Raw genomic sequence first — 27,920 nt, forward strand, 5'->3', positions numbered from 1 at the left:
GAGAGTGAAAAGGGGGGCACCTCGTTTGCTGTGAAGAAACGCACAGTAAACACGGGCCAGCCAGCAGAATGTGATTCCTGGGGGCCTGGGCACCACGGACAGACATTTCTGGGCAAGCTCTGGCAGTGGAGCTGCGGAGTTGACCTTCAGATGAAGAAAGGGTGACTTATTTGTTTTTATTATTATTATTTTTTTTGGTGAGGAAGATTGTCCCTGAGCTAACATCTGTGCCAATCTTCCTCTATTCTGTATGTGGAACACCGCCACAGCATGGCCAGAGGAGTGGTATGGAGGTCTGTGCCTGGGATCCGAACCCAGGAACTCCAGGCCACTGAAGCAGAGCCCGAGAACTTAACCAGTGCGCCGCCAGGCCAGCCCCAAGGGTGATTTAATTTTTAAAAACATCTGGGGCCAGCACAGTGGCGTGGCAGGTAAGTGCACACGTTCTGCTTTGGTGGCCCGCAGTTCGCCAGTTTGGATCCCGGGTGCGGACATGGCACCGCTTGGCACGCCATGCTGTGGTAGGCATCCCACATATAAGGTAGAGGAAGACGGGCATGGATGTTAGCTCAGGGCCAGTCTTCTTCAGCAAAAAGAGGAGGATTGGCAGCAGATGTTAGCTCAGGGCTAATCTTCCTCAAAAAAAAAAAATCTTCTTAGCATAATATGACTCAAAGGGCAGAGGCAGCACCTGGTGACCATGTTGCTGGTGGAGCATTCCCTCCCAATGAAAGATGCTTGGGGCAGAAGGGTTTGTGCAGACAAAACTGGACCCCGCTGGAGGAAAATGCCTTCCTCGATATCTTTTTCCAAGAAGAGGCAAGCATAGGGTTGCAGTGGCCCAGGACAGACAATTATCTCAGGCACTCTGTTCCCCCCAACCCAGAGCACTGAGGCACGAGCAGATGGGCCTCTTGCCCACGGATTGGCAGTAAAAAGGCAGGGGTCATCATACAGCTCTTTTTTAGCCTGACTTTAATAAATGCTCTATGCAGGAAATGGAGAAGGAGCTCATGAATTTCAGGTTGGGCTTGTCCTGTGCTGCCCAAGCCTTCCACCAACACTGGGGTTTACACCCTCAATGTCAGTGCTGGTGCGTTTGTTTAGTTTCATGCACCATCTTAGTCCCTTATTTGTAGAATCATCTCTAGAATCTGAAGGGGGGCTTGAATTTTTCAGCTCTGCTTTATGGCAGGTGATGGAGGAAACAGTACCCTTTAGTGATACTCACAAATACTGAGATTGACAAGGTTTGGGGTTGAAATCACCTTCCATCCATTCATTTGACAAAAACCATAATGCCAGATACCAGGCATATAATTGTAAAAGAGTTAGGCCTGGCCTCCTGAAGGAGCACAAGGCCTCTAGGCTTTACGTGGCCCCTGGTCCCCACGAGAACTGAATCTGAGACCTCTTTACCCTTGCTACCCACCACGCTTCCTCTCGCTCCCCTATTCCAGCCTCCCTTGCTGATATCAGTGTGCCAAGCCCGCCCACCTGCTGTACCCTTGGCCTGGAACAGCCTCCCATACGGGTATTCTCAAGGCTCACTGCCTTCAGGTCTCCACTCAGGTGTCACCTTCCCTGACCGTGTCTCAGATAGTGTCTTTCCCCTCCCACCATCTCTAGCCTTTACCCTGCCTTGTTTTTCTTCCTGGCACTCATCACCACCTGCCCGTATGTCCCATGTCTACCCGCCTGATCCGTGTCTGTCTCTGCCCTATGACTGTGGTGTCTGTAGGACGAGAGGGTGCCTGTTCAACCCATCCCTGCACCTCCTCACCCAGAGCAGCATCCCATTCCACCGTGTGGGGAGGTCGAGAGCCCGTGTTGTTAATGCTTCAGTTCCCTTGGGGCGAGCGTGTGTTTGCACATCAGGATTTTTCAGTTGCAGCTCCAGTGTGGCTCAAGACCATGTCCTTAGCTTCTTTTTGCTCCTTTTTTCTGTCCTCTCAGCTGCTTCATGGACCTGATCCCTTTTTGCTCCAAGTGAGGAAGATCCCAGGGTGGCCCTCACCACCCTTTGCCCACGGGATTTCTAGAACAATGAGGACCCCACCCCTACAGCTTGTTAAACAGGCTCCTTCCACCTCTCACCTTCCCTGCCTGGTGTTTGCTTTACCTTCTACTCCCTCCAGCTGCAGAGCGAGCCGAGTGCCTGCTAAAAAGGGCAAAGAAGGAAGGCTAAAGCAGCCTTGACGGGTGAGCAGGATTCCCGGGTCACATTGCCAGCAGCTCCTGCTTTTTCTGTCCCAGGTGCAGCTCTGGGGCTATGACAAGAACTCATCAGAGTCAGAAAATGACCCACTGCTGTTTGTCATCCAGGCCAGCCATCCATGGGCACACGAGGGTTCCTTTGGGTGCCCTTGACCCTCCTGGGGTCAAGCTTGGACTTGCCGTGGCCTGTATTAGACCAGCCCTTGGGTTCTGTTGGCCTTCAGGTTTCTGAAAATCTGGAATACATCATGAACAAATAAAACTCAGGGAATTTCACATAAATTTCAGATTCTAGCTGTTCTTGAAAAAAGAAATTGGCAATACTAGTAGCACAGCCCTGTATGGCAGGCCTTGGCTGGAGCTAGGCAGTGGCTCAAACCCCCCACGTTCAGTCCTACTCACCTCTGAGGCACTCTGTGCCGGCCCCTGGGTGTTTGCAGTCACAGCCCCTCTCCTGGGTGCCTGGTAGAAATTGGTGTCCCCTCATTTTAGCTTAGCTTTTCCATAGAAACCCATAGTTCCCAACAACCCAGTGCCCAGCTGCACTGGAAGCCAGCCCATAGAGCTGCTGTGTGTTTCCTACCCTCTCCTGCCAATGCCATTCTTGATGTTGCTACTTGAACTCTCATTCAGATGCAGCAGTTCTAACAGAACATGCAGGAGGATCAGGTGTTCCAACAGGAATCTCTAATAATCAGCAGTGATGGTTTACTGAAGTCGTGAGGATGGAAGGATGCTGTTTGTCAACAAGCCTTGCACTAGGCCAGATGTATATATAAGCCCCGAGAGGTCACACCTGTACATTCCCAGCTAGTTCATTATAGGCCGACATTAAAGTCAGTCTTTGATATTATTGTGAAATGATGCAATCCAGTTGCCTATGTTGAATTCACATCTCCAGCCCAGACCTCTCTCCTAAACTACAGTCTTGTGTGTATGTACCAACTTGACAGCGCCACTCTGATGCCAAAATCACATCTTGGACCCAACCTGTCCAAACCTGAGCCCCTGCTCTTTGCTTCCAAACGTGCTCCCCCCACAGCCCTCCCCAGCTCAACTGAAAGCGACTCCATCGTCCACTTCCTGGGGCCAAAACCTTGGAGTCATCCTTAGCTCCTGTCTTTCTCTCCCAGCTGCATCTACTCTGTCAGGAAGTCCTGTTGGCTCTGTCTTCAGTGTGAGTGCAGAAGCTGACGCAGTCTGTATCCTCCTCCGCTGCTGCCGCGCCTCTCACCTGGGCACTGCAGTAGCCCCCTCTCTCTCTTCTTTCACCCTCACCTCCCTTCAGTCTGTTCTCCACTCTGCACCTCAGTCAGATCAAGTCATCCCCTGCTCTGAATCCTTCAGTGGCTCCCCATTTCACTCAGAATAATGGCCTTACAGTGTCCTCCAAGGCCCTGCATCACCCACCCCCTCTCAGCTCTTCTCAACCTGTTCCCCCTGCTCCCTCTGCCCCGGCCCCAGGCACCTGGCTGCTCCAGGACACACCCCAGGCCTCTCACTTTACACTGGTGCCTGGACCGTGCTTCCCTGGTGCTCTGTGAGGCCCACCCTGCCAGCCACACTCCCCATCTCCCCTACCCTGCTCTGCTTTTCTTGTTTGTCCATATCATTTTCTGCCACCACCCTCTACTATTTGTTATTTCTCACTATTTTCTGTCTCCAGTGTGGGGGTCTTGATCTGTCTGGTCACTGTGGTGTCTCTACTGCCAAGAACAGAGCCTGGCAGGGTGGCACTCAATAAATATTTGCCGAGGGGATGAAATTAGGTCGGTAAAAAGCCTCTTTAAACATCCCTGTACAAACATTTTGAGCAGTTCTATTTTTAAATGGAGATTTTTTTTTAACATAGAAAGAATCCAAACATAAGTAATTGAGAGGAACTTGTAATGGCCCCCTTGTGTCCATTACCTGGCCTTGGTAATGGCCACTCGATGGCCAACTTCATTTCATCTACACCCCTGCTCACTCCCCAGGTGATTATGAAGCAAATTCAAGTCCTCATATCATTTTATCTGTAGATATTTTCGTATACTTTTCTTTTTACAGCTGCATAGTACTCCACTGGGGGGATATACCATAATTTATTTTATTCAACCAGTCTTACTGAGTGCTTTTGCATATCACTTTCTACTTTATAAAACAAATTTCCCACGTATTGGAACTTCCAGAATCGACTGCAGCTTTGCAATACTTTTTTCTTAAATTGAGGAGTAATTTCTTTGTAATTCTTGTTAACCATGTAAAAACAAAACAAAGCAAAAATATTCCAAAACACCCATCCTTCTCCATGATATTTATATTATTCTTATAGGTACTTTGTTAGAGGGTTAATTTTCTAATAACTTTTTATTTCGATACAATTTCACACTTAAAGGAAAGTTGCAAAGATAGTATAGATGATACTCCTGTTTACCCTTCACCCAGGGTCACCAGCTGTTAACATTTTGCCCAAGTTGCTTTATATTTGCTCTGTATGTGTATGTGTGTTTTTCAATCCTTTGAGATTAAGTTGCAGACATCACTCTCCTTTACCCCTGACCACTGCAGTGTGTCTCTCCTAAGAACAAAGGCGTTGATTTGAGATTACCACAGTGCACTTATGTTAGGAAATTCATGATATTTAGCGTTAACACAATACTGTTCTCTAAGCCACAGACTATGGATTTCTCCACTTGCTACAATGCTGTTCTTCACAGCAATGCTTTCCCACCCAGGATCCAGTCCCGGGATCACCGCTGTGTTCGCTTGCCAAGCCTGTGCAATCTCCTTTAATCTGGAAGAGCTCTCCAGGGTTTCTTTGTCCTTCATGACCTTGACATTTTGGGAGAGTCCAGGCCAGTTGCTTTACGGACTGTTCCACAGTTTGGGTCTAACATATTCTGAGCTGCACTCCGAGAATGTGATCTGAAGGAGCACCCCCTGTTTTCTGCCCCCAGGATCCGGAAGCCGACAAGAGAGACCCCTGTCAGCCACCCGAAAACCCGTGCACGAGGCTGAGGACCGAGAGGAAGATGCCTCAGCCGTGCTCCGAGCCATCCAGGTGGAGAATGAAGCCCTGCAGAGGGCAATCCTCAGCAGAAAGGCCGAGCCCCCTGCCAGCCCACCGCCAGTGCAGGTGCGTTCATGGGTGGGGGAAGGACCCAGGAGGACTCAGGCTTCACGGGGACCGGGCAGTGTCTGAGCAGCGCTTGCAAGGAGCACATGGTGAGGAGGGAGACTTGCAGGCATTCCCGACCTCAGGCCGATCTGCACGTCCACTGCTCGATGCACAGTTGCTCGCCAACCTGCCACAGGTCCTGTTTCCTCCGCCTTCTTTCTGGTTTTCTGTTTACTTTAGAATGCCTAAGTTGGAGGTTAATATGCCCCCCAATTCTTGCCGATTTCTCTGCAAACCTTGGATGCCTTAGGTCAGGGTTGCAAACTGGTGGGTCATAGAAAGCATGGAGTAAACAACAAGCTCTGGCTTCTCCGGAAAGATCTCATTCCCCAAAACATGAGCCCTTCGATCCTTCACAGTCCTCACCACTCCCTATTGTCCTGCCTCTGGCCCACTTCACCTATCCGGGGAACCTTCCTGGCCCGACAGGTGTTTGAGTTCACGCCACTGCCTTTGGCTTTGAGCAACAAGTAGGAAGATAAGTGGTGGGGTGTAGCAGGAGCCCTTGGGGGGCCAGAGGACTTGGACATCCCTCAGTGTACATGTCCTTTCTCAGAAGCATGCTCTCTGACTCACCTGTTGAAACCTTTCATCTTAGCTTGTTGCACTTGATGCCACAGTAACCCTGAAACAGGCAGGGCTGGTTTCATCACCCCGTTTTGTCAACATGGCTGATGGCACCAGAGAAGCCCTCAGGTCATGTCTCTGGCAGTGGCCAAGGTCAGCCTGCCTGCAAGCTCAGGCCCCATCCGCATCGCTAGTTGCTCCCCAGCCTTGATTGTGGGGCTGCTCTTTGGGGCATTTGTCAAGCAGCACCTGTTCTGTTTGCCTGGAGCTCAGTCCTTTGCCCCTGACATTTGTGTCTATAGATCTCGAGACGGTCCCTGCGCTTCTCTGCTCTTGTCTGTCAGGAAGAGTCTGCAGCAGATGGCTTTGTTCTGACCTCAGATCATGTGATTACCTCATTTCAGGACACGGAGGCACCACCAGCAAAATCCTGGACCAGTCTGCTGAAGGAGAAGGAGGAGACCCCTGAGGTCAGTGGAGGCCTGAGAGGAACAACAAAGTCCCGTGCCCACAGTGCCCAGCGGCACCCAGAGGACTGTCCTCACCCGGTCCCAGCAGGTCCTCGCTGTGCTCCCCCAGCACAGGGTTGTTCTGTTCATTTTCCAGATGGGGAGACTCGGGCTGAGTGACTTGTTCAGGTTATAAGTGGAAGCCAGAGCTCACTCAGGCCTGCTGACTCCAATTCCTGGTTACGTTTCTATTTCCTGACAAAACAGCACAAACACAGATCTTAGTATTCTGAGTAAATAAATGGTATCTACATTTACCCAGGTCAATTAGGCCTATCTCAGCAAAGAGGGCTCAGCAAATATGGACCTGAATTAATAAAACACCCAGGAATGTCTTTGTTAGACTGTGCGTAGGTCTAATTCGTGTGCTCATAATACAGAGGTGGCTAAGTCAGATGAGATTAGCTCCTGGCATCACGGAGCTTGCAGACAACAAGCAAATAAAGCCATGAATAAACAAGATGACTTCAGAGAGAGATAACAATAAAAGCTGCTAATGGGCAAGACAGTGATGAGGTATGGGATGGTGGCTACCTTCAACAGGTGGTCCAAGAGGCCCCTCAGAGGGCATCCCATTTGAGCTGAGACCTGCCTGTTAAGTAGGAGCCAGCCAGTAATAGGGAACAGCATTCCATGTGGAAGAACTGAGGAATGAGCCTGGCTTCATCCAGGCACAGAAAGAAACCTGACTCCTGATGGGGAAGAGATAAGGGAAAGGGGAGGGGAGGACGGTGGGGAAGGACGAGGAGGTGGGGAGAGGAAAGAGTGCCCATGAGATAGAGTGGTGGGCAGGACAGCATCCCAGAACACTGTACTGGTTTTCTTTTTGTATCCCTCCTACTTGTTCTGTTATTTCTTAGTCATTTTAAACTGTTGCCAGCCCATATTTCTGACAGGGCTGCAGTCCTGCCCACCCCATGGTCTGGGATTTCTGGATGACCTGACCCCTGACCCACAGAGCTTCTGATGACTGAAATCAATTGCAGATAGAGAGCAGAGCACATTTCTAGTTTAGCTGATAAACGAAAAACAAGGGGAAAAGGTTTGGAGGATTAAAAGTGAAAAGCCCTAATGGTGTTACTAGAATTCTCCATGGAGTCCACTTACTTTGTAGCATACAGAACAGGGGTTCAGCTGAGATGCAGAGAGGTGGTCTGCAGCCGTACCACCTGAAATGCGTCTGAGCTCATCTCATCTCAGAAGTTAAGCAGGGTCGGGCCTGGGTAGTGCTTGGATGGGAGATGGGGAAAGGTTTTGATGAGAGAAATTTTTCAATGGCTCATTGAAGCAGATTGTTTCCTGGGAGCTTCCAGATCATAAAAAACAGATTTCTGTCTTTTTGCAAAGATCGAATGAGGAGATTCTAGATCTAATCAGCCCTAGGGAGACACTGTCACTTTCATCCCTGTTCCCTGCTTCCTGCAACAGGACTGATAGCCTGTGAAGTGTGTCCCTTTGACCGTGGCTCTGCTGTGGCTTGGGCCAGGCATGTCACCTCAGACATCTGTTTAATAAGCTTTTCCATCCTCAGCTGCTTCCCATTACCGTGGCAACCAGCATGCAGGAGCCGTCCAGGGCAGCAGGGGGAGCCAGAGCCGTCAGTGAAGCCATGGACAGAATCTGCCTTTTGGGAAGCAGGTACTTAGCAAGAGGGCTCAGAACGAAAACAGGAAACCCATAGCAATGCAGCCATGAGGATCTTATTAACTGAGGGTTTTCTTTGCTTTTCCTTTGTTATTCCAGACCATTTAAAACTGCTCCCTTAGATTGTACCTTCCCCTCCCCCCAGCCCTAAAGCACAAAGTGGACTTGATTTCTTTCAGGCAAACACTCCTTTGCTTGTTCAGTTTGGTCCAAGATGTGTAAAACAGCAGCCTCCTCAAGGTTTCCACCGAAGTTCCCCACACAGCACACGATGGTGAACTTGTTCCCAGCTGGCCTCACGGGTGGGGAGGCGGGGGGCTTGTGGGGGGGCCCAAGCAGTGTCCTTTGAACCTTTTTTTCTCTATTAAAAGTTTGTTCAAATGCAGCATTCTATTCCATTAACATGCAGCATCTGTTATTAGAACTGTCAAGTTTTATTATCAAAATAAAGGCTTTTCTCTAGTCTTCAGGCAAAATTGATCTTCAGAAAGATGTGCCAGGTCAAGCCTATAGTTTGAAGCATGCCCTGGCACACAGCCATACTCCCTGGGCTGCCATGGGGAGCTGTATGTATTATGGACCGTGTAAAGTACTCATGCCTGGCTGAGGAGCAAGAGGGGGCTCAAATCCAGCCCACGTGCTGGTCATTAAGCTGAGGTCCTGGCCTGGGATCTCGCCAGCCCAGAAAGGGGATGGGGTCTTCTTCTCTGCACGAAGGAGGAATTTCCTAGCCAAGCTCTACACTGTCTAGGTCTGTGTCCACCCAGACGGAGCTTCCTTTTTATACTTTGTAGAAAAACTCCGAATATGCTGACGGCAGTGCAAGCCATTCCTCCATGAGTCTGCAGCCCCCAGATTGGAAACCATGGCTCTGTACCATCGTGGCCATAAATAAGAACTCACGGTTTCCTCTGCGTGCAAAAGGGCTGGGCCGTGAGGATATTTCACATCTGATAGAGTTTTAGTTATAGGCAGCACACACATCCCCAAATGCTGCTTTCTTCATTGTCAAGGTCCTTTGTGCTTCAGGGTCTTGGGGTACTCGCCTTAAACGCACAGGTGAGGTGCATTTGCAAATGACACTCTGCTGGGTTTGGAATGCCTGTGTCCTCAGAAACGAGATGCAGAGCAGGTCTCTAGACCAAGAGTCAACAATTTTTTTCAGTAAGGGGCCAGATAGTGAATACTTTAGATTTTGCGTTTTCTGTTGGCTTGTTTATTTTAAAACTCTTTGAAAATACGTAGAAACCATTCTTAGCTCGCAGGCCGTGCAGAAACAGACGCTGAGCTGCGTTTGAGCTGCGGGCTGTGCTTTGCAGATGCCTGCTCTAGCCTCTTAGAAGTTATCAGTCAGCTTTCGGAGGCCAGCTGGCCATCTTGCCCCAAGAACTTCCTTTCACTTACCTCTGCTTTCATCATTAATTGTAGAGATATTTCTAAAAGGAGAAAAACAGCCTGGGTGTGCCTTTGAACTGCATACTTTTTCTTACATTGTTACTTCTCTCTGAAATAGAAAAATAATTGTGCTACCATCAAGGGGGATGGTCTCTTTTGAGGATCATTTGTTACTGCCTGTTTGCTAAAATCTGAATCACGTTTCAGACAACAGCAGAAGCTACTGAAAGGCCTCCAGGCCGTCGAAAGTGACTCTGCCCATCTCGGCCAGGTTGTTTCACCAACTGAGAAGCCAGTGCTGGACCCGGAGGTAAGAACCTCGACTTATGAGGATTTCCAGACGCGTTCAATGTCTCACCTGAAAGCTGAGGCTGCAAGGGCCCCCCGGTACAATCATTTCTATTCAGTGGGGATTGCTCTGACAGTGGTAAACTTAGCATCTTTCTGCCTGAGTCTCTAGCTCCCTCCTCCCCAGCACATAGACATACATGCATGCGATGGAGCAAGAAGTTTCAGCAGGGAGAAGCCCGTCTACACAAGAGAAAACATAAATAGCATGTAAGCCCGTAGGGAGATGTCCAACATCACTGATAATCAAGAAATGCAAATTAGAGCAACCTTACTGTCCATTTGATATCTGAGTTAACAAATTATTTTTTCATGATAACTTGGCAAGGTTTTTGCAAGGTTTCAGTAAAACTGGCAGTCTTACCCTGCTGGCAGCAATATAAATGGGTGGAACGCTCTTGAAAAGCAGAAAGGCCAGACTTAGGAGGAACTTTAAAAATACTTATATCTTCCAGCCCAACACTCCCACTTCCTTACCCTAAGGGAATCACTCAACAGAAATAAAAAGCTATAAGCACAAAGATATCTGTTGTAGAACTGTTGGGAGAAGAGAAAAAAAGGAACAACCAGAAATAACATGAATGTCTCATAACAATAGAGTTAATCAGGACAGTGTGCTGTATCAGTAGTATAAGAGGATGGAAAGGATAGTTGTGGAGATTATGCAGATGGACAATGTTAGGGATATAAAGTTGACTGTGAAAGGTGGTGGTCTTCCTAGAGTCCAGTATGATTGCAGCAACTGTGTGAGCATGCTGATGGAGCCAGGGCAGAGAATACAAAAGGAAGAGGGGGCACCAAGGGGCTAGGATGCCAGGTGGTTCTTTTTTCTTTTGTGTCAAAAGGTATGTGGCCAGGATATCCTTCTCAGCCCTTCCTTTACCCAAGTGTGGTGTTTTGATTGGCCAATGAGGGCTTAACATGAAGTCCTCCCAAAGCTGCATGTGAAACTCACAGGACAGCAGAAGGAGCCCTGGCCAGGTTAGACTAGAGTTCTGGCTTTGAGTCCTGTGACCTCAGACAAGCCTGTCCAGCTGTCTGGTCCTGGGAGTATGTGGCTGTCAAACTGGGTGAATAATCCACAGCCCCCGGCCCATTGTGAGGCTGGAACGGGAAAGGCCTGTGAGGGTGGGCAGCTCAGTGCCTGGCACGCGGCAAGGAGGAACCAGTAAATATCAGTTGAAAGTCAGCCATCTAGAAAAATCTAGAAAAGTCACAGCTTTGTTCCACCCTGCATGGAATAGTTGCTTTCTTAGCTGTGAAGATCCTAAGTGTGGTGAAACTTCAGCCAATTAAAAAGAGCCTGAGTTGATCAAGTCTTTTTATATTATAGGAGACAGAAAACCCAGGGGAAACTGACTTACATAACAAAGAGAAGAAAAATGACAGATTCTTGTAATAAATGCCACAATTGGGACCAAGTGGGGCTTGATCCAGCAGCTCACAGTTTCTCCACAGTGTGAGCTCCATCCTTACCTCAGTGTGCGGGCCCAGCTCTGCTCTTTCCTTGTGATCCCTCAATAGCTGGATTGGTTCCCACCTCTCGCCCTCATCTCCTCAGACCCCACAGTCAGGAGAGAAGAGCGGTTCCTCCACACACAGATCTGAGATGGGGTCATGTGCCCAACACCTTGCTGCTCCCTCCCTGTGGCCCAGGGCACAGGGCACACTGGTTCCTTGGACCAGTCAGGCTCCTCCGTGGGATGGGAAAGGATCCATCCCCCCATACCTCATGGCTGAGAAAAGAGAAGGGTGACTTCCCCAAATGAAAATGAGGTGGTCTCAGTGAAAGAGGGACAGGCACCAGGAGCTGCCCACCCGGCGTGTGCCTCAGACCTTTGTGAAGGATCCTGGATTAAGCAATTCAGAAGCAGGAGTAGCCATCAAGGTACAGCACTGACAAGCTGTGACGCTTCCTTGTTAACAGACTTCAGCTTCTTGATTTGGAAAGGCCCCTGCAGGAATTTGCACGTTTTAGATTGCACTGGGTGTGAGAACCAGCAGCCCCTCTGCAAGGCAGCTCGCTCCCATCTGGCCCTCCTCCCTACTGCTGACAGCCAAGGTGAACAGTGCCACTTCTTCACCCTCCCACCCGACTCCCTGGGCAGTGGAACGCTCCTCGCAAGCCCAAGCTCATTAACCTCCCAGTCCCCTAGCGTGAGCCAGGCCAGTTTAGGTTTGTCACCATCCTGCCAGCCTGGGACTCAGGCCCAGGGCAGCTGAGGGCCTGGCCACGGCCCCATACGGCAGAGGAGGAGGAAGCTGTGGGGTCTGTGGGCAAAGCTAATAAAAACAGGCCCTGGGTTCCTTCTGGGAGCTATAAACTGACCTCCCTCCCTCCCCATCCCCGTCCTCATTGCGTGACAATCAAGGCTGGTCCAAACACATGCTGAGAGCTAGAGCACGTCTCGCTGGCTATTAATTAAAAAAATAAGTAGGGAACAGTTGCTGTTCATTTGCTCAGCTCCCTGCTCACAGAACCATTGCAGATTATGAGTGCTAATTAACAGAGGGCATGTGCACGCAAGGAATGTGCCATTTTATGAGTGACTGATCCATGGCGACCAGCACTGCAATTGGGGCCTGAAGGGGCCTCAGGAAGCCATTCCACAGTGTGGCCATTTGTTGATGGCATTCACGCAGACTTGCAGACCAGACAGCCTACCCACGAAGGAGGCAGGCATTAAAATCAGTGAAGGAGAGAAATGGGAGGAAATGGACACGTACAGAGTGCACACAAGGCCAGGACTTGGGACAGGCTCTTCTCCAACGTTGATATCTCGCTTCATCTCTGTGACAGGATTGTCAGATAGATGGTGTCATCTCATATTCCCCAAGTAGACTGAGGGATGTCCAGTGACTTATCGAAGGTCCCGTGTGACCTACTGTATTAGTTTGCTGGAGCTGCCATCATCATAAAATACCACAGGCTGGGTGTTGAACAACAGAGATTTATTTTCTCACCATCCTGGAGGCTGAAGTCCAAGATCAAGGTTTTGGCAGGTTTGGTTTCTCCTGGGGCCTCTCTCCTTGGCTTGCAGATGGCTGTCCTCTCGCTGTGTCCTCACACGGCCTTTTCTTTGTGCATGCGCAGCCCTGATGTCTCTCTAGGTATCCAAATGCCCTCTTCTTATAAGGACAGTGGTCAGATTGGATTAGGGACCACCCTAAGGGCCTCATTGTAACTTAATCTCCTCTTTAAAGACCATATCTCCAAATGCAGCCACATTCTGAGGTGCTGGCATTTGGGCTTCAGCATATGAATTTTGGGAGGACACAGTTCAACTCATAACACCTGCTTAATTCAGCAGGAGGTGTAACATGCATATAGGACATGAACACTTGGTAGTGGGGGAGAAAAGTACATGTTCAGGCAGAGTCTGATGCCTTTTAAACATTTTTGTTATTTGCAAACTCTTGCAGAAAATGCTAAGTGCCAGGGCTCACAGCAACTGTGTTTTAAATACTTTATAAATATGAGCTCATTTAATCTTCGTAATAACCATATACAATGGGTGCTATTCTTATGCTCATTGTACAGATGGGGCAACTGAGGCGCTGAGCAGTTAAATAGCTTGTTTAGTGGTAGAGCTGAATTCAGCCTGTCATGTTTTAATCCTTTGGCATTATTTTTCTCTTCATTAAGGACAAATTGAGAATGAAAGTAGAAGAGATCAAAGATGCCATCTATGTGACCATGGAAATCCTGTCCAACTGGGGCAATGCGTCCTGGGTGGGTCTCACAGAAGTCGAGTTCTTTGACCTGAGCCACACAAAGCTTTATGTGTCACCTCATGACGTGGATATCCGGAACACGGACGCACCCGGGGACCTGGGCCACCTGGTCAATAGGAACTTAGCTGTAAGTGGAGACGGCACTGGAGTGAGTCTTGACCTCGTATTTTGATGCATTTTCTCTTCCCACGTTAAGTCCATGATAAGGGTGTGGGAGTAGGGAGGGAAAGAGTAATGTAATCATCCACAGTCATTCATTTGGGCAAAGTTGGGGGGAGCCTGAGGGAAAGGTGCAGATAGAGGCTTCACACTGTTGTCCCCCCACCCCTCCCCGAGCTGTCTCCCAGAACCCTGCTCTGTGAGTTTTTCTTTGTGAGGGGATAAGGAGGAGCAAATTCACCCCCTTTTATCCACCTTGCAGTTACCACATTCACCACCAAACATGGGACCTCAGGAGTCATTGAGGTCAGTGCCCTTGTTTTGTAGATGAAGCAACTAAGGTTTGGAGAAGGGCGTTGACTTGGCTAAGGTCACACAGCTGGAAGGTGGTGGGGGCCAAGTTCCCATCCTGCAGCCTGGCCAAGGGCCCATGGCCATACTCCCTCAGCGTCCTGCCTTCCTCGGGCATGGAGTATGCACCCAACAAACATGGAAAGTTTCCAGCAGTTAAAAAACATAAGCACTGGCATTTTCTTTTCCTGCCTCTGGTCAGTTGGACACAAGAGACTCTGAGCTAAACTGGGACAGACTGCCCAGCAACATCATCTTTACTCTGCTGGGCCTTTGGGCCTGGGAAACTGGGAACACAGGTGGCCTCTGGGTGAGCAAGAGATGGGGCAATAGGAAGACTTCCCCTCGGGTGCTCTTTTGCACCTTTTAAATTTCCTGCCATTTACATGTATTATGTATTCCAAAGAACAAATTGTTAACTTCTTAAAAAGTATTGAAAATGAAAACCACATGTTTATTCCTGCCTTGTGCGTGGTGCTCGGTGCTTCATCCATATACTCATGTTCATCCCTAACAGTGCACAGGCTCGAGAAGCAGAAAAGCCTGGGTTCAAAGCTTACCACTGACAGGGGCCAGCCCACTGGCGTAGTGATTTAAGTTTGTGCACTCCTCTCCGGCAGCCCAGAGTTCGCAGGTTCGGATCCTGGGTGCAGACCTAGCACCACTCATCAAGCTGCGCTGTGGTGGCATCCCACATACAAAACAGAGGAAGATTGGCACAGGTGTTAGCCCAGGGCCAATCTTCCTCACCAAAAAAAAGCTTACCACCAGAAAAAGCTTCACAACCAAGGGCAACTCACCTACCCTCTTCTTTTTTCCTCATCCATAAAATGGAGCTAATAATAGTCCTTACCTTGATAGGATGTTGTAAGGATCAAATGTAAACATAAAGAGCTTAGCACCACACCTGGCTCTTCCTAAGGCTCTGAAACGTCAGCTATTATTGTTTTCATTGTTATTATTATTAAAAGTATTAATACCACTAAGAAGTAGATATTATTCCCATTTAAAGAAGAGGAACAACGAAGGGGGCCTTTGAAATCCCCACTTCTAGAAACCCAGGTTCTGGTCTTGACTCCATAGCCTTAGGCAGCTTACCTGCCTTCTCTGAGAGGCGGTTTTGCTGCCTCCTGTGAAATGGGAGTGGATAATCCATGTAATTCTTATTTTGCCAGCAAAAGAAACTAAGTCTGGCTCACTTTAGCCAATTTTTTACAAAGAAATTTCTTTCTTTTTTGCAAGTCTTATGAGTAGCTGGTGTATTCCTGTCACCCAGGCCAGAAAAGGACAGGCCCCGAGGTTGGGGCTCTAGGTAGCATCCTGGATGCGTGAGCACCAAAGATTTGGTCTTTTTTGGGGCAGTGAGGGGCAGACAGTGTTTGCTGTTGATTGTTGCGTTTGTTAGTTTGTTATCCTCTCGCTCTGCTGGAGATGTCCTGTCCTGGGAGAGGAAGGCTGATGGACCAACCTAGCTAGCGGGCCTGGGCACCTTGATGCCAGTCCCACCAAGATGCCCCAGTGGGACAGGGAGGGAATTCTCCCTGAAGAAATTCAGGGTTGTTGAAAGAAAGGCAGAATAGATGCTAGATAGCTGAGAAAGACCCTGTGTCTGCAGGGTTGGACTGGGTGGTGTCTGAGCCCTTGTGAAGATCAGCAGCTCTGTGATCCTGAAAGAAACGGGTCCCATAGTTCACAGCCGCTTGGATGCTCTGGTCTTGCATTCAGTGCTCTGCTTCCTGCTTCGAATCTCTAGGCTCCCATGTGTGCTGCTGGGGCCTGGACCAGCCCTTGCCACCGCCCTCGCATCCCCGTTGTACACACAGCAGCAGCATTTGGGAAGCCTGCTGTATAGAAGAGAACATACCAGGGCAATTAAAAGCATCATTGGATTTGATGGGGATCAATTCTGATGATTACTCTCCCTTTCTGTCTGTTTAGCAGAGGCTGATGAGCTTTGCCATGTGGTAGCATGAGGACTTTGGGTTTTGGTGGGTTTGGGGTTTTTTATCTTTTGGCCCTGAGGCTGGGACTTAAGGCAGCTGTCTCACCCTGGGCTGCTGAATCTCTGGGCCTAGCTGGGGGTGGGCTGGATTCCCCCTGCTTCCTTGGCGTGGGGTCTCCCTGTTGGTTGTTCTGTGTGCCATGTCTGGCGCTCCCAGAACACACTGCCTCTCAGAACCGTCCAGTTTCACTGGGATTTATTCAAGACCCACGGTGTGCCGTCCAGGGCTCAGACATCCCCTATGTAATCCTCACGTGGACCTTGGAATTACTCTCCACATTTAATAAACAAGAAAACCAAGTCTCAGGGAGGATAGGTGACTTGCCCCAGGCCGCACTCCGTGGAGTAGTGGGGCTCGCTGAAAGCTGCACAGAAGGTGCCTGAAAGTGGAGTCTGGGATCTGGCACCTTCTCTCCATTTCCACTGGTACCTCCCAAGTCTGATTAGCAGTCCCCTCTCACGGACACTATTAAATGGCCTCCTATCTCATTTCCTTCCTTCATTCTTGTCCCATCCACTCTGTTTCCACTCTGTATCCAAAGTGATCTTTTGCAAATATGTACCCCTCCCCGACTTAAAACCCCTGCTATGATTTCCCATTATACTTGGAAATAAGATCAGATGCCTCACCATGTCCTGGGAGGCTGTCTGTGAAGAGGCTTCCGGCTCCCTCTCTACCCGCTTCTTACATCCCCTGCCTCACACACAGGGCTCCAGCGGCCACAGGGCTGCCTTCTGCTCCTCCGACCTGCCAAGCTCATTCCCACCTCTGGCTTCTGCCTTTCCTGCCCACTCTGCCCAGAACTCCCTCCTCCAGGTTTTCATGTGGCTACCTCTTTCTCCTTACTCAGATTTCAGCCCAAATATCACTCTCTCAGCAAGACCTTCCCTGACTCTACAGACTGGGGGAGTCCTGTCCCCTCCCCACCCCAGTCTCTATCACGTCATCCTTTTTCATTTTCTTCAGACCACTTCTCACGATAAAAAATGATCTTGTTCACTTGTTTATTATCTGTCTCCCCATATTAATCTATAAGTTCTTGTCTCTCCTTTTCACAGTATGTCCCCAGCACATAAAAGTACACAATACATTTTTTTGAACTTTTTATTTGGAAATAAGTTTAGACTCACAGAAGTTGTGAAAAAATTCTGCAAAGAATAACAATTGAGAAAAGTCAGTGAAGCCAAAATTTGTTTTTTTGAAAGGATCAACAAAATTGACAAAATTTAGCTAGACTAAGTAAGAAAAAAAGGGGAAAATATTCAGATTACTGAAATCAAGAATCAAAGAGGGAACATTACTACCAACTTTCCAGAAATAAAAAGGATTACAGGGGAATATTATGAACAATTTTATGTCAACCAATTAGATAACTTAGATGGAATGGACAAATTCTTAGAAAGACACAAGTTACCAAAACCAACTCAAGAAGAAACAGAAAATCTGAATAGACCTATAGCAAGTAAAGAGATTAAATTAGTAATCAAAGAGACTTCCCAGAAAGAAAAGCCCAGGAGCAGATGGCCTCACTGGTGAATCCTACCAAACATTTGAAGAACTAACACCAATCCTTCCAAACTCTTCTAAAATGTAGAAGAGGAAACACTTCCCAACTCGTTCTGTAAGGCCAGTGATACCAAAACTAAAGACATCACAAGAAAAGAAAACTACAGACCAGTATCCCTGATGAATGTAGATGTAAGAATCCTCAACAAAACATTAGTGAATTGAATCTAACAGTTATAAAAAGGTTTATACATCAAGACCAGTGGAGATTATCTCAGGAATGCAAGGTTTGTTCAACATATGAAAACCAATCAATATAATATGACATCTTAATAGACACAGAAAAAGCATTTGACAAAATTCAAGATCCTTTCATGATAAAAACAATGGAAAAACCAAGAATAGAAGGAAGCATCCTCAACCTGATAAAGGGCATCTGTGAAAACCCAAAGCTGACATCATACTTAACAATAAAAGACTGAAAACTTCCCCCTGAGATCAGGAACACCACAAGGATGCCTGCCTGCCCCCCTTCTATTCAACACTGTCCTGGGGATTCTACCTAGGGCAGGTAAGCAAGAAGATGAAACGAGATGTTGGAAAGGAATAAGTAAAACTATTTGCAGGTGATAGGATCTTATATATAGGAAATCCTAAGGAATCCACAAAAATTACGGGTAAAGTTAAAATCAAGTTCAGCAAGTTTACAGGACAAATTCCTTGTATTCCTATACACTAATTAGTTGTATTACTATACACTAACAATAAACTCCAAAAAGGAAATTAAATAGTTTCTCATATTTATATTTACATAAATTATATGGTATTTATAATAGCATCAAAAAGAATAAAATACTTAAGAATAAGTTCCACCAAAGAAGTGACAGTCTTGTACACTGAAGAGTACAAAGTATTGTTGACAGAAACTGAGGAGACCTAAATAAATGAGAAGATCTCTGCGTTCACGGATCGGAAGATTGAATACTGTTAATATGGCATTGCTCCCCAAATTATCTACAGATTCATTGCAGTCCTATCAAAATTCCAGCTGCCTTTTTTGTGAAAATGGCCAAGCTGATTCTAAAATGGATATGGAAGTTCAAGGGACCCAGAATAGCTAAAACATCATTGGAAAAGAAGAACAAAGTTGGAGGACTCACTCTTCCCGATTTCAAAGGTTACTACCAAGCTACAGTAATCAAGACAGTGTGGGACTGGCATAAGGATAGACATAGAGACCAATGGGATAGAATTGAGAGTCCAGAAGTAGACCCATACATCTGTAGTCAATTGATCCTCAACAAGGATGCCAATACCATTCAATGGGGGAAAGGATAGTTTTTTCAACAATTGTTTCTGGGACAACTAGATTTCCACATGCAAAAGGATGAAGTTGGACTTGTACCTCATATCATATACAAAAGCTAACTCGGGATCAAAGACGTTAAAACTTATATGGTTTGAATGCTATAAAATGCTTAGAAGAACGCATAGGTGTAAATCTTTCTAGCCTTGAATTTTCCAAAGGAGTCATAGTTTTGACACCCAAAGCACAAGCAACAAAAGAAAAAATAGATGAATTACACTTAAAGTTAAAAACATTTTTGCTTCAAAGGACATTATCAAGAAAGTGAAAAGACAACCTACAAAATGGGAGAAAATATTTGCAAATCATATATGTGATAAGAATCTAGTATCCAGAATATATAAAGAAAAGAACTCTTAAATTCAACAACAAAAAGACAACCAACCCAGTGAAAACAGGGCCACAGTACTTTGAATAGACATTTCTCCAGAGAAGATACACAAATGGTCAACAAGCAGATGAAAAGATGCTCAACATCATTAGTTATTAGGGAAATGCAAATCAAAACCACAAAGACATCACTTCACACCTACTAGGATGTTATAATTTTTTTAAAAAAGAAAAGAAAATGGAAAATAAGTATTGGTGAGCATGTGGAAAAACTGGAACTCTCAGACCTTGCTGCTGGGAATGTAAAAGTAAAATGGTGTAGCAATTGTAGAAAATAGTTTGGCAGTTCCTCAAAAAGTTAAATGTAGGGTTACCATATGACCCGGCGATTCCACTCCTAGGTGTATACTCAGGAGAACTGAAAACATGTTCGCATAAAAACTTGTACAGGAATATTCACAGCAGTATCATGCATAATAGCCAAAAGGTAGAAACAACCCAAATGTCCATCAACTGATGAATGGGTAAAGAAAATGAGGTATATATATCCATACAATGGACTATTTATTCAGCCATAAAAAGAAACAAAGTACTGACACATGCTACAACGTGGATGAACTTTGAAAACATTATGCTAAGTGAAAGAAGACAGACAGAGAAGGCCACATATTGTATGATTCCATTTATATGAGATGTCCAGAATAGGCAAATCCATAGAGTCAGAAAGTAGATTAGTGGTTGCCGGGGGCTGGGGGAAGGCAGGAATGGGGAATGACTGGGTACAGGGTTTCTTTTGGGGGTGATAAAAATATGCTGGAAAAAGATAATGGTGATGATTGCACAACCTTGTAAATATACTAAAAAACATGAATTGTACACTAGAAAATGATGATTTTATATATGTGAATTGTATCTCACTTTAAAAAAATGTACAGGGCCAGCCCGGTGGCGCAGTGGTTAAGTGCACACATTCTGCTTCAGTGGCCTGGGGTTCGCCAGTTCAGATCCCGTGTGCAGACATGGCACTGCTTGGCAAGCCATGCTGTGTTAGGAGTCCCACATCTAAAGTAGAGGAAGATGGGCATGAATGTGAGCTCAGGGCCAGTCTTCTTTAGCAAAAAGAGGAGGATTGGCAGCAGATGTTAGCTCAGGGCTAATCTTCCTCAAAAAGAAAAATAAATTTAAAAAATTAAAAATAAATTTTTTATTAAGGTTATGAAAGTTAACATCCTTGTGAAATTACAGTTGTACATCATTATTAGTCATGTTGTAGGTACAGCACTTCACCCCTAGTGCCCTCCCCCCACCCCCCTTTCCCCTCGCAACCACTGATCAGTTCTCTTTGTCCATATGTTAACTACCACCTATGAGTGGAGTCATACAGAGTTAGTCTTTCTCTGTCTGGCTTATTTCACTCAACATAATACCCTCAAGGTCTATCCATGTTGTTGTGAATGGGACGACTTTGTCCTTTTTTATGGCTGAGGAGTATTCCATTGTATATATATATACCACATCTTCTTTATTCAGTCATCAGTTGCTGGGCACTTAGGTTGGTTCCATGACTTGGCTATTGTGAATAATGCTGTGATGAACATAGGGGTGCATGGAACTTTTGGAATTGCTGATTTCAGGTTCTTAGGATAGATACCCAGTTGTGGGATGGCTGGGTCATAAGGTATTTCTATTCTTAACTTTTTGAGGAATCTCCATACTGTTTTCCATAGTGGCTGCACCAGTTTGCATTCCCACCAACAGTGTATGAGGGTTCCCTTTTCTCCACAGCCTCTCCAACATTTGTCACTCTTGGTTTTGGATATTTTTGCCATTCTAACAGGTGTAAGGTGATATCTTAGTGTAGTTTTGATTTGCATTTCCCTGATGATTAGTGATGATGAGCATCTTTTCATGTGTCTATTGGCCATCCGTATATCTTCTTTGGAGAAATGTCTGTTCATGTCCCCTGCCCATTTTGTAATTGGGTTGTTTGATTATTTATTGTTGAGTTCTGTGAGTTCTTTGTATATTATGGAGATCAACCCTTTGTGGGATAAATAACTTGTGAATATTTTTTCCCAATTAGTGGGCTGTTTTTTTGTTTCAATCCTGTTTTCCCTTGCCTTGAAGAAGCTCTTTAGTCTGATGAAGTCCCATTTGTTTATTCTTCCTATTGTTTCCCTCATGTGAGGGGTTATGGTGTCCGAAAAGATTCTTTTGAAGCTGATGTCAAAGAGTGTACTGCTGATATTCTCTTCTTGAAGACTTATTGTTTCAGGCCTAATCTTTAGGTCTTTGATCCATTTTGAGTTTATTTTAGTAAATGGTGAAAAAGAATGGTTGATTTTCATTCTTTTACGTGTGGCTGTCCAGTTTTCCCAGCACCATTTGTGGAATAGACTTTCTTTCCTCCATTGTAGGCTCTCAGCTCCTTTGTCAAAGATTAGCTGTCCATAGATGTGTGGTTTTATTTCTGGGCTTTCAATTCTGTTCCATTGATCTGTACATCTGTTTTGGTACCAATACCATGCTGTTTTGATTACTGTAGCTTTGTAGTATGTTTTGAAGTCAGGGATTGTGATGCCTCCAGCTTTGTTCTTCTTCCTCAGGATTGCTTTAGCAATTCGGGGTCTTTGGTTGCCCCATATGAATTTTAGGATTCTTTGTTCAATTTCTGTAAAGAATGACATTGGAATTCTGATTGGGATAGCGTTGAATCTGTAGATTGCTTTAGGTAGCATGGACATTTTAACTATGTTTATTCTTCCAATCCATGTGCATGGAATGTCTTTCCATCTCCTTATGTCGTCGTCAATTTCTTTCAAGAAGGTCTTGTAATTTTCGTTGTATAGATCTTTCACTTCCTTGGTTAAATTTATCCCAAGGTATTTTATTCTTTTTGTTGCGATCATGAATGGGATTGAGTTCTTGAGATCTTTTTCTGTTAGTTCATTGTTAGCATATAGAAATGCTACTGATTTATGTATGTTGATTTTATACCCTGCAACTTTGCTGTAGCTGTTGATTGTTTCTAATAGTTTTTCTATGGATTCTTTGGGGTTTTCTATATATAAGATCATGTCGTCTGCAAACAGCGAGAGTTTTACTTCTTTGTTGCCTATTTGGATTCCTTTTTTTTCTTTTTCCTGCCGAATAGCTCTGGCCAAAACCTCCAGTACTATGTTGAATAAGAGTGGTGAAAGTGGGCACCTTTGTCTTGTTCCTGTTCTGAGAGGGATGGGTTTCAGTTTTTGTCCGTTGAGTATGATGTTGGCTGTGGGTTTGTCATATATGGCCTTTATTATGTTGAGGTACTTTCCTTCTATACCCATTTTATTGAGGGTTTTTATCATAAATGGGTGTTGGATCTTGTCGAATGCTTTCTCTGCATCTATTGAGATGATCATGTGGTTTTTGTTTCTCATTTTGTTAATGTAGTGAATCACGTTGATTGACTTGCAGATGTTGAACCATCCCTGTGTCCCTGGTATAAATCCCACTTGATCATGGTGTATAATCTTTTTCACGTATTGCTGTATTCAGTTTGCCAAACTTTTGTTGAGGATTTTTGCATCTAAGTTCATCAGTGATATTGGCCTGTAGTTTTCCTTCTTTGTGTTGTCCTTGTCAGGTTTGGGGATCAGGGTGATGTTGGCTTCATAGAATGTATTAGGGAGTGCTCCATCTTCCTCTATTTTCTGGAATAGTGTGAGAAGGATAGGTATTAAATGTTCTTTGAATGTTTGGCAGAATTCTCCAGAGAAGCCGTCTGGTCTGGACTCTTATTTTTGGGGAGGTTTTTGATTACTGTTTCTATTTATTTACTTGTGATTGGTCTATTCAGATTCTCTATTTCTTCCTGATTCAGTTTGGGGAGGTTGTATGAGTCTAGGAATTTATCCATTTCTTCTAGATTGTTCAATTTGTTGGCATATAGTTTTTCATAGTATTCTCTTATGATCCTTTGTATTTCTTCGGTATCTGCTGTGATTTCTCCTCTCTCGTTTCTAATTTTATTTATTTGAGACTTCTCTCTGTTTTTTTTTTTTTTAGTGAGTCTGGCTAAGGGTTTGTCGATTTTGTTAATTTTTTTGAAGAACCAACTCTTTGTTTCATTGATCCTTTCTACTCTCTTTTTTGTGTCAATGTCATTTATTTCTGCTCTAATTTTTATTATTTCCCTCCTTCTACTGACTTTGGGCTTTGTTTGTTCTTCTTTTTCTAATTCCGTTAGGTATTGCTTGAGGTTGTTTATGTAAGATTTTTCTTGCTTATTGAGGTGAGCCTGTATTGCAATGAATTTCCCTCTAAGGACTGCCTTTGCTGCATCTCAGATAATTTGGTATGGTGTGTTTTCATTTTCATTTGTCTCCAGATAATATTTGATTTCTTCTTTAATTTCTTCAATAATCCATTGTTTGTTCAGTAGCATGTTGTTTAGTCTCCACATTTTTGGCCCTTTCCCAGCTTTATTCTTGTAGTTGATTTCTAGTTTCATAGCATTATGATCAGAAAAGATGCTTGATATTATTTCAACCCTCTTGAACTTATTGATGCTTGCTTTGTTTCCCAAGATATGGTCTATCCTTGAGAATGTTCCATGCACGCTTGAGAAGAGTGTGTAACCTGCTGTTTTTGGATGAAGTGTCCTATATATATCTATTAGGTCCATCTGATCTAATTTTTCATTTAATTCTGTAATTTCCTTGTTGATTTTCTGTCTGGATGATCTGTCCATTGGTGTTAATGGGGTGTTGAGGTCCTCTACTATTATTGTATTGTTGTTGATGTCTCCTTTTAGTTTTGTTAATAGTTTCTTTACGAATTTTGGTGCTCCTGTGTTGGGTGCGTATATATTTATAAGTGTTATGTCATCTTGGTGGAGCGTCCCTTTTATCATTATATACTGCCCCTCTTTGTCTTTCTTTATCTGTTTTGCTTTGAAGTCTACTTTGTCTGATATGAGTATGGCAACACCTGCTTTCTTTTGTTCATTGTTAGCTTGGAGTATTGTCTTCCATCCCTTCACTTTGAGTCTGTGTTTGTCTTTGGGGCTGAGGTGTGTTTCCTGGAGGCAGCATATTGTTGGATCTTGTTCTTTGATCCATCCTGCCACTCTGTGCCTTTTGATGGGAGAGTTCAATCCATTCACGTTTAGAGTGATTATGGAAACATGGGGGCCTACTATTGCCATTTTATCACTTGTTTTCCGGTTCTTTTGCATTTTCTCCTGATGGAGATCTGTTACTTTGTGTTATTGTCCTTCCGCTTATCTCCTTTGTTCTGGATTTTGTAACCTCTTTCCTTTTTTTGATTTTTCAGGAATGAGGTTCTTCCTGAGCATTTCTTGAAGAGGAGGTTTTGTGGCAATAAACTCCCTTAACTTTTGTTTATCTGGGAAAGTTTTTATTTCTCCATTGTATTTGAAGGATATTTTCGCTGGGTAGAGTATTCTTGGCTGCAGGTTTTTGTCCTTCAGAGTTTTGAATATTTCATTCCAATCTCTTCTAGCCTATAAGGTCTCTCTTGAGAAATCTGCTGATAGCCTTATGGGGTTTCCTTTGTAAGTTATTTTCTTCTGCCTGGCTGTCTTTAGTATTTTCTCTTTGTCATTGACTTTTGCTAGTTTCACTACTATATGCCTTGGGGTTGGTCTTCTTGCGTTAATAAAGTTTGGTGATCTATTGGCTCCTGTCACGTGAAGTTCCATCTCTCTTCCCAAGTTTGGAAAGTTCTCAGCTATTATTTCTTTGAACAGGCCTTCTGCCCCCTTCTCCTTCTCTTCTCCCTCTGGTATACCTATAATCCTTATGTTGCATCTCCTAATTGAGTCAGATAATTCTCGGAGACTTTCTTCGTTTCTTTTTAGTCTTAGTTCTCTCTCCTCCTCTGTCTGCAGCATTTCTATATTCCTGTCCTCCAAATTGCTAATTCTGTCCTCTGTATTATCAACCCTACTGTTCAGAGAGTCCAGATTTTTCTTACTCCTCCATTGTGTTCTGCATCTGCAGTATTTCTAATTGGTTCTTCTTTATAGTGTCAAGCTCTTTTGTGACATAGCTCCTGAACTCATTGAGTTGTCTATCTGAATTCTCTTTTAACTTGTTGAGTTTTTTAATAATGGCAGTTTTGAAATCATCGTCATTTAGGTTATAGATTTCATTGTCTTTGGGATTTGTTTTCTGGGTGCTTATCATTTTCCTTCTGTTCTGGAGATTTAATATATTTTTTCATACTGCTTGATGGCGTGGATTTGTGCATCCGCATAGAGATAGAGTTTAGTCTCTGCTTCCACTTGTTGTGACTGGTGTGTGTGAAGGGGCAGCTGTTTAGACTGCACCAACTAGGAACCCTGTCAGCTGGGTTACTGACTGGACCTGGACCCCTCCTTGTAGTCACAGTGGTCCTATAGGGTCCCTCGTCGGTTGTGGGGGCAATCACAAGGGGGCCTCAGGCTGCTGGTGCCTACTGTTGCAGCCCACTTAGACGCGCTCCCTCCTTGTGGTCTGCAGCAGTGTTGTGGGCTTTCTCAGCAGCCAGGAGCAGGATCATCTATAATCGCCGCTTTGTCCCTAACACAGCCCACAAGATCACACTTGTCCACTATAGGTCCCAGCAGAGCTATGGGTATCTTCTGCAGTCTGTCGTTAGCTCACCTAGCTGTACTACTTTTGCCCCAGGGCCTTCCCGCCTTGCGATTGCCAGTTGGGACCTCTCCATGAGTGCTGTGCAGAGGCTTTCGCTGAGGCTGCTATTGGAACCTGGAGTTCCCCCCTGGGCTACGTAGCCGTTTCACCGGAGCTCCACTCTGTCCCACTCCACTCTCACGGGATCTCTGGGAGTCCCTTGCCTCATCTGGGACACGGCCAGAGTCCGTGGGCCTGGCGGTGGCTTGTAAGCTGCTGCCTTGTGGGGAATTCTGCTCTAGGGAGCTTCCTGGTGTTCCGAATGCTGGGAAGGGCCTCCCTGCCAATGGCAAGCAGAGGCCCTCCCTGCTGGGGGGGTGCGAGACCCCGGAGCGTCCCCCTGGGCCGCAGAGCCAGGTGTTGGAGCTCCACCCAGTCCCCAAGCACGTCCACGGGAAGTCCAGGCACCCCCTGCACCGACCTGTGCGCTGGAAACTGTGGGCCCAGCAGCAGCTGGCGGTCTGGTGCAGTGCTGGGGAATCCACCCGCTGGGAGCTTCCCTTTGTTCTGGATTCTGGGAAGGGCCTCCCACCTAATGGTGAGCAGAGGCCTTCCCTGCCGGGGGGGTGCAGGACCCCGGAGCCTTCCCCCGAGCCGCAGAGCTGGGCGCTGGAGCTCCAACCCTGTCCCCAAGCACGTCCACGGGAAGTCCAGGCGCCCCCTGCACCGAGCCGGGTGCCGGAGACTGGGCCCAGCAGCAGCTTGCGATCTGGTGCTGTGCCGGGGAATCCGCCCACCAGGAGCTTCCCTTTGTTCTGGATTCTGGGCGGGGCCTCCCTGCTAATGGTGAGCGGAGGCCTTCCCTGCCGGTGGGTGCAGGACCCTGGGGATTCCCCCTGGGCTTAGGTGTAATGGCGGGGGGCTTGGGTAAGGCTGTTGTCACCTGTTTCCACCGTCGCTCCGCTGGTGAGTGCACACTCCTGCCCTTGGTGTGTGGCGATGCTATGGGGGAGTCCACTGGAAGAGAGCCTCCTGCAGGAACTAGGCTGTCCGGGGGTTGGGGGTCGGAGAGTTTTCATCTATCTCCACCTCCCCCCGGGGGGAAGTCCGTCAGCCTTCCGATGTATAGTAGCACGAGACTCTTAGGCGTCTTGAGATGCTATCTGGATATCCTTTGTTAATCAGTGAATGTCCAATTAGTTGTAGATTCGACGGGGGAGAGACAAAGAAGACCACTCACTCCACCATCTTGGTCTCTAAAAAAAATTTTTTAAAGTACAGAGAGGTGCCGTGTGCCCTTGCCCAGCTTCCCCCAATGGTAATATCCTATGTAACCGTAGTACGCTATCAAAACCAGGAAATGGACATTAGTATAACGTGCAGACCTTTGTACACTCATTTGTGTGTGTGTATATAAATTCTGTGCAATTTTATCATGTGTGTAGATTTGAGTAACCACCACGAAATCAAGATATAGAACAATTTTATCACTACAAAGGAATTCCTCGTGCAACCCTTTATAGTCACACCTCTCCACTGGTCCCTAAGATTGGCAACCACTGATCTGTTCTCTATACTTTTTGTCATTTCAAGAATGCTATATAAGTGGAATCATACTGTTTGTAACCTTTTTGAGATTGACTTTTTCGCTCAGTATAATGCCTTTGACATCCATCTAAAATGTGTATGTCAATAGTTTTTTTCCTTTTTAATGTGATAATTTATTAAATTGGGGCTACTTCTGAGGTCAGTCCAGCATCTCGCTGAGGGTGAGGGGATCAGTGTTAAGTTAATGCTGGAAGAGAAAAGCACCTTTGCCAGGAGGTAGAAAGTTCCCTCCTGAGAGAGGCCCTCCCTGACCGTCCATTCTAAAATTGTCCTTCCATTGGCCATTAATAATTCTCTTTTATTTTCTTCATTGAATTTATCTCTGCTTGATTTTTTTCCTTGGTGATTTTGTTTGCTTGCCTTCCCTCCTAGCACAGAGCTGGGACCTGGTGGGCCAGG

The 27,920-nt window shown here is 45.9% G+C and overlaps 1 protein-coding gene across 3 annotated transcripts in view; it reads left to right on the plus strand.

Annotated features, from left to right (window-relative positions):
• KATNIP (katanin interacting protein) overlaps positions 1–27,920 on the plus strand; it is a 201,222-nt gene that overhangs the window by 118,327 nt on the left and 54,975 nt on the right. For all 3 annotated transcript variants that reach the window (XM_046666914.1, XM_046666915.1, XM_046666916.1), the window contains 5 exons: positions 5,157–5,335; positions 6,349–6,414; positions 7,985–8,091; positions 9,700–9,802; positions 13,487–13,702. In XM_046666914.1, the coding sequence (XP_046522870.1) occupies positions 5,157–5,335; positions 6,349–6,414; positions 7,985–8,091; positions 9,700–9,802; positions 13,487–13,702 (671 nt within the window). The remainder of the gene's footprint in view (positions 1–5,156; positions 5,336–6,348; positions 6,415–7,984; positions 8,092–9,699; positions 9,803–13,486; positions 13,703–27,920) is intronic.

The sequence above is a fragment of the Equus quagga genome, chromosome 7 (genome assembly GCF_021613505.1).
Source record: "Equus quagga isolate Etosha38 chromosome 7, UCLA_HA_Equagga_1.0, whole genome shotgun sequence".
Taxonomy (NCBI): Eukaryota; Metazoa; Chordata; class Mammalia; order Perissodactyla; family Equidae; genus Equus; species Equus quagga.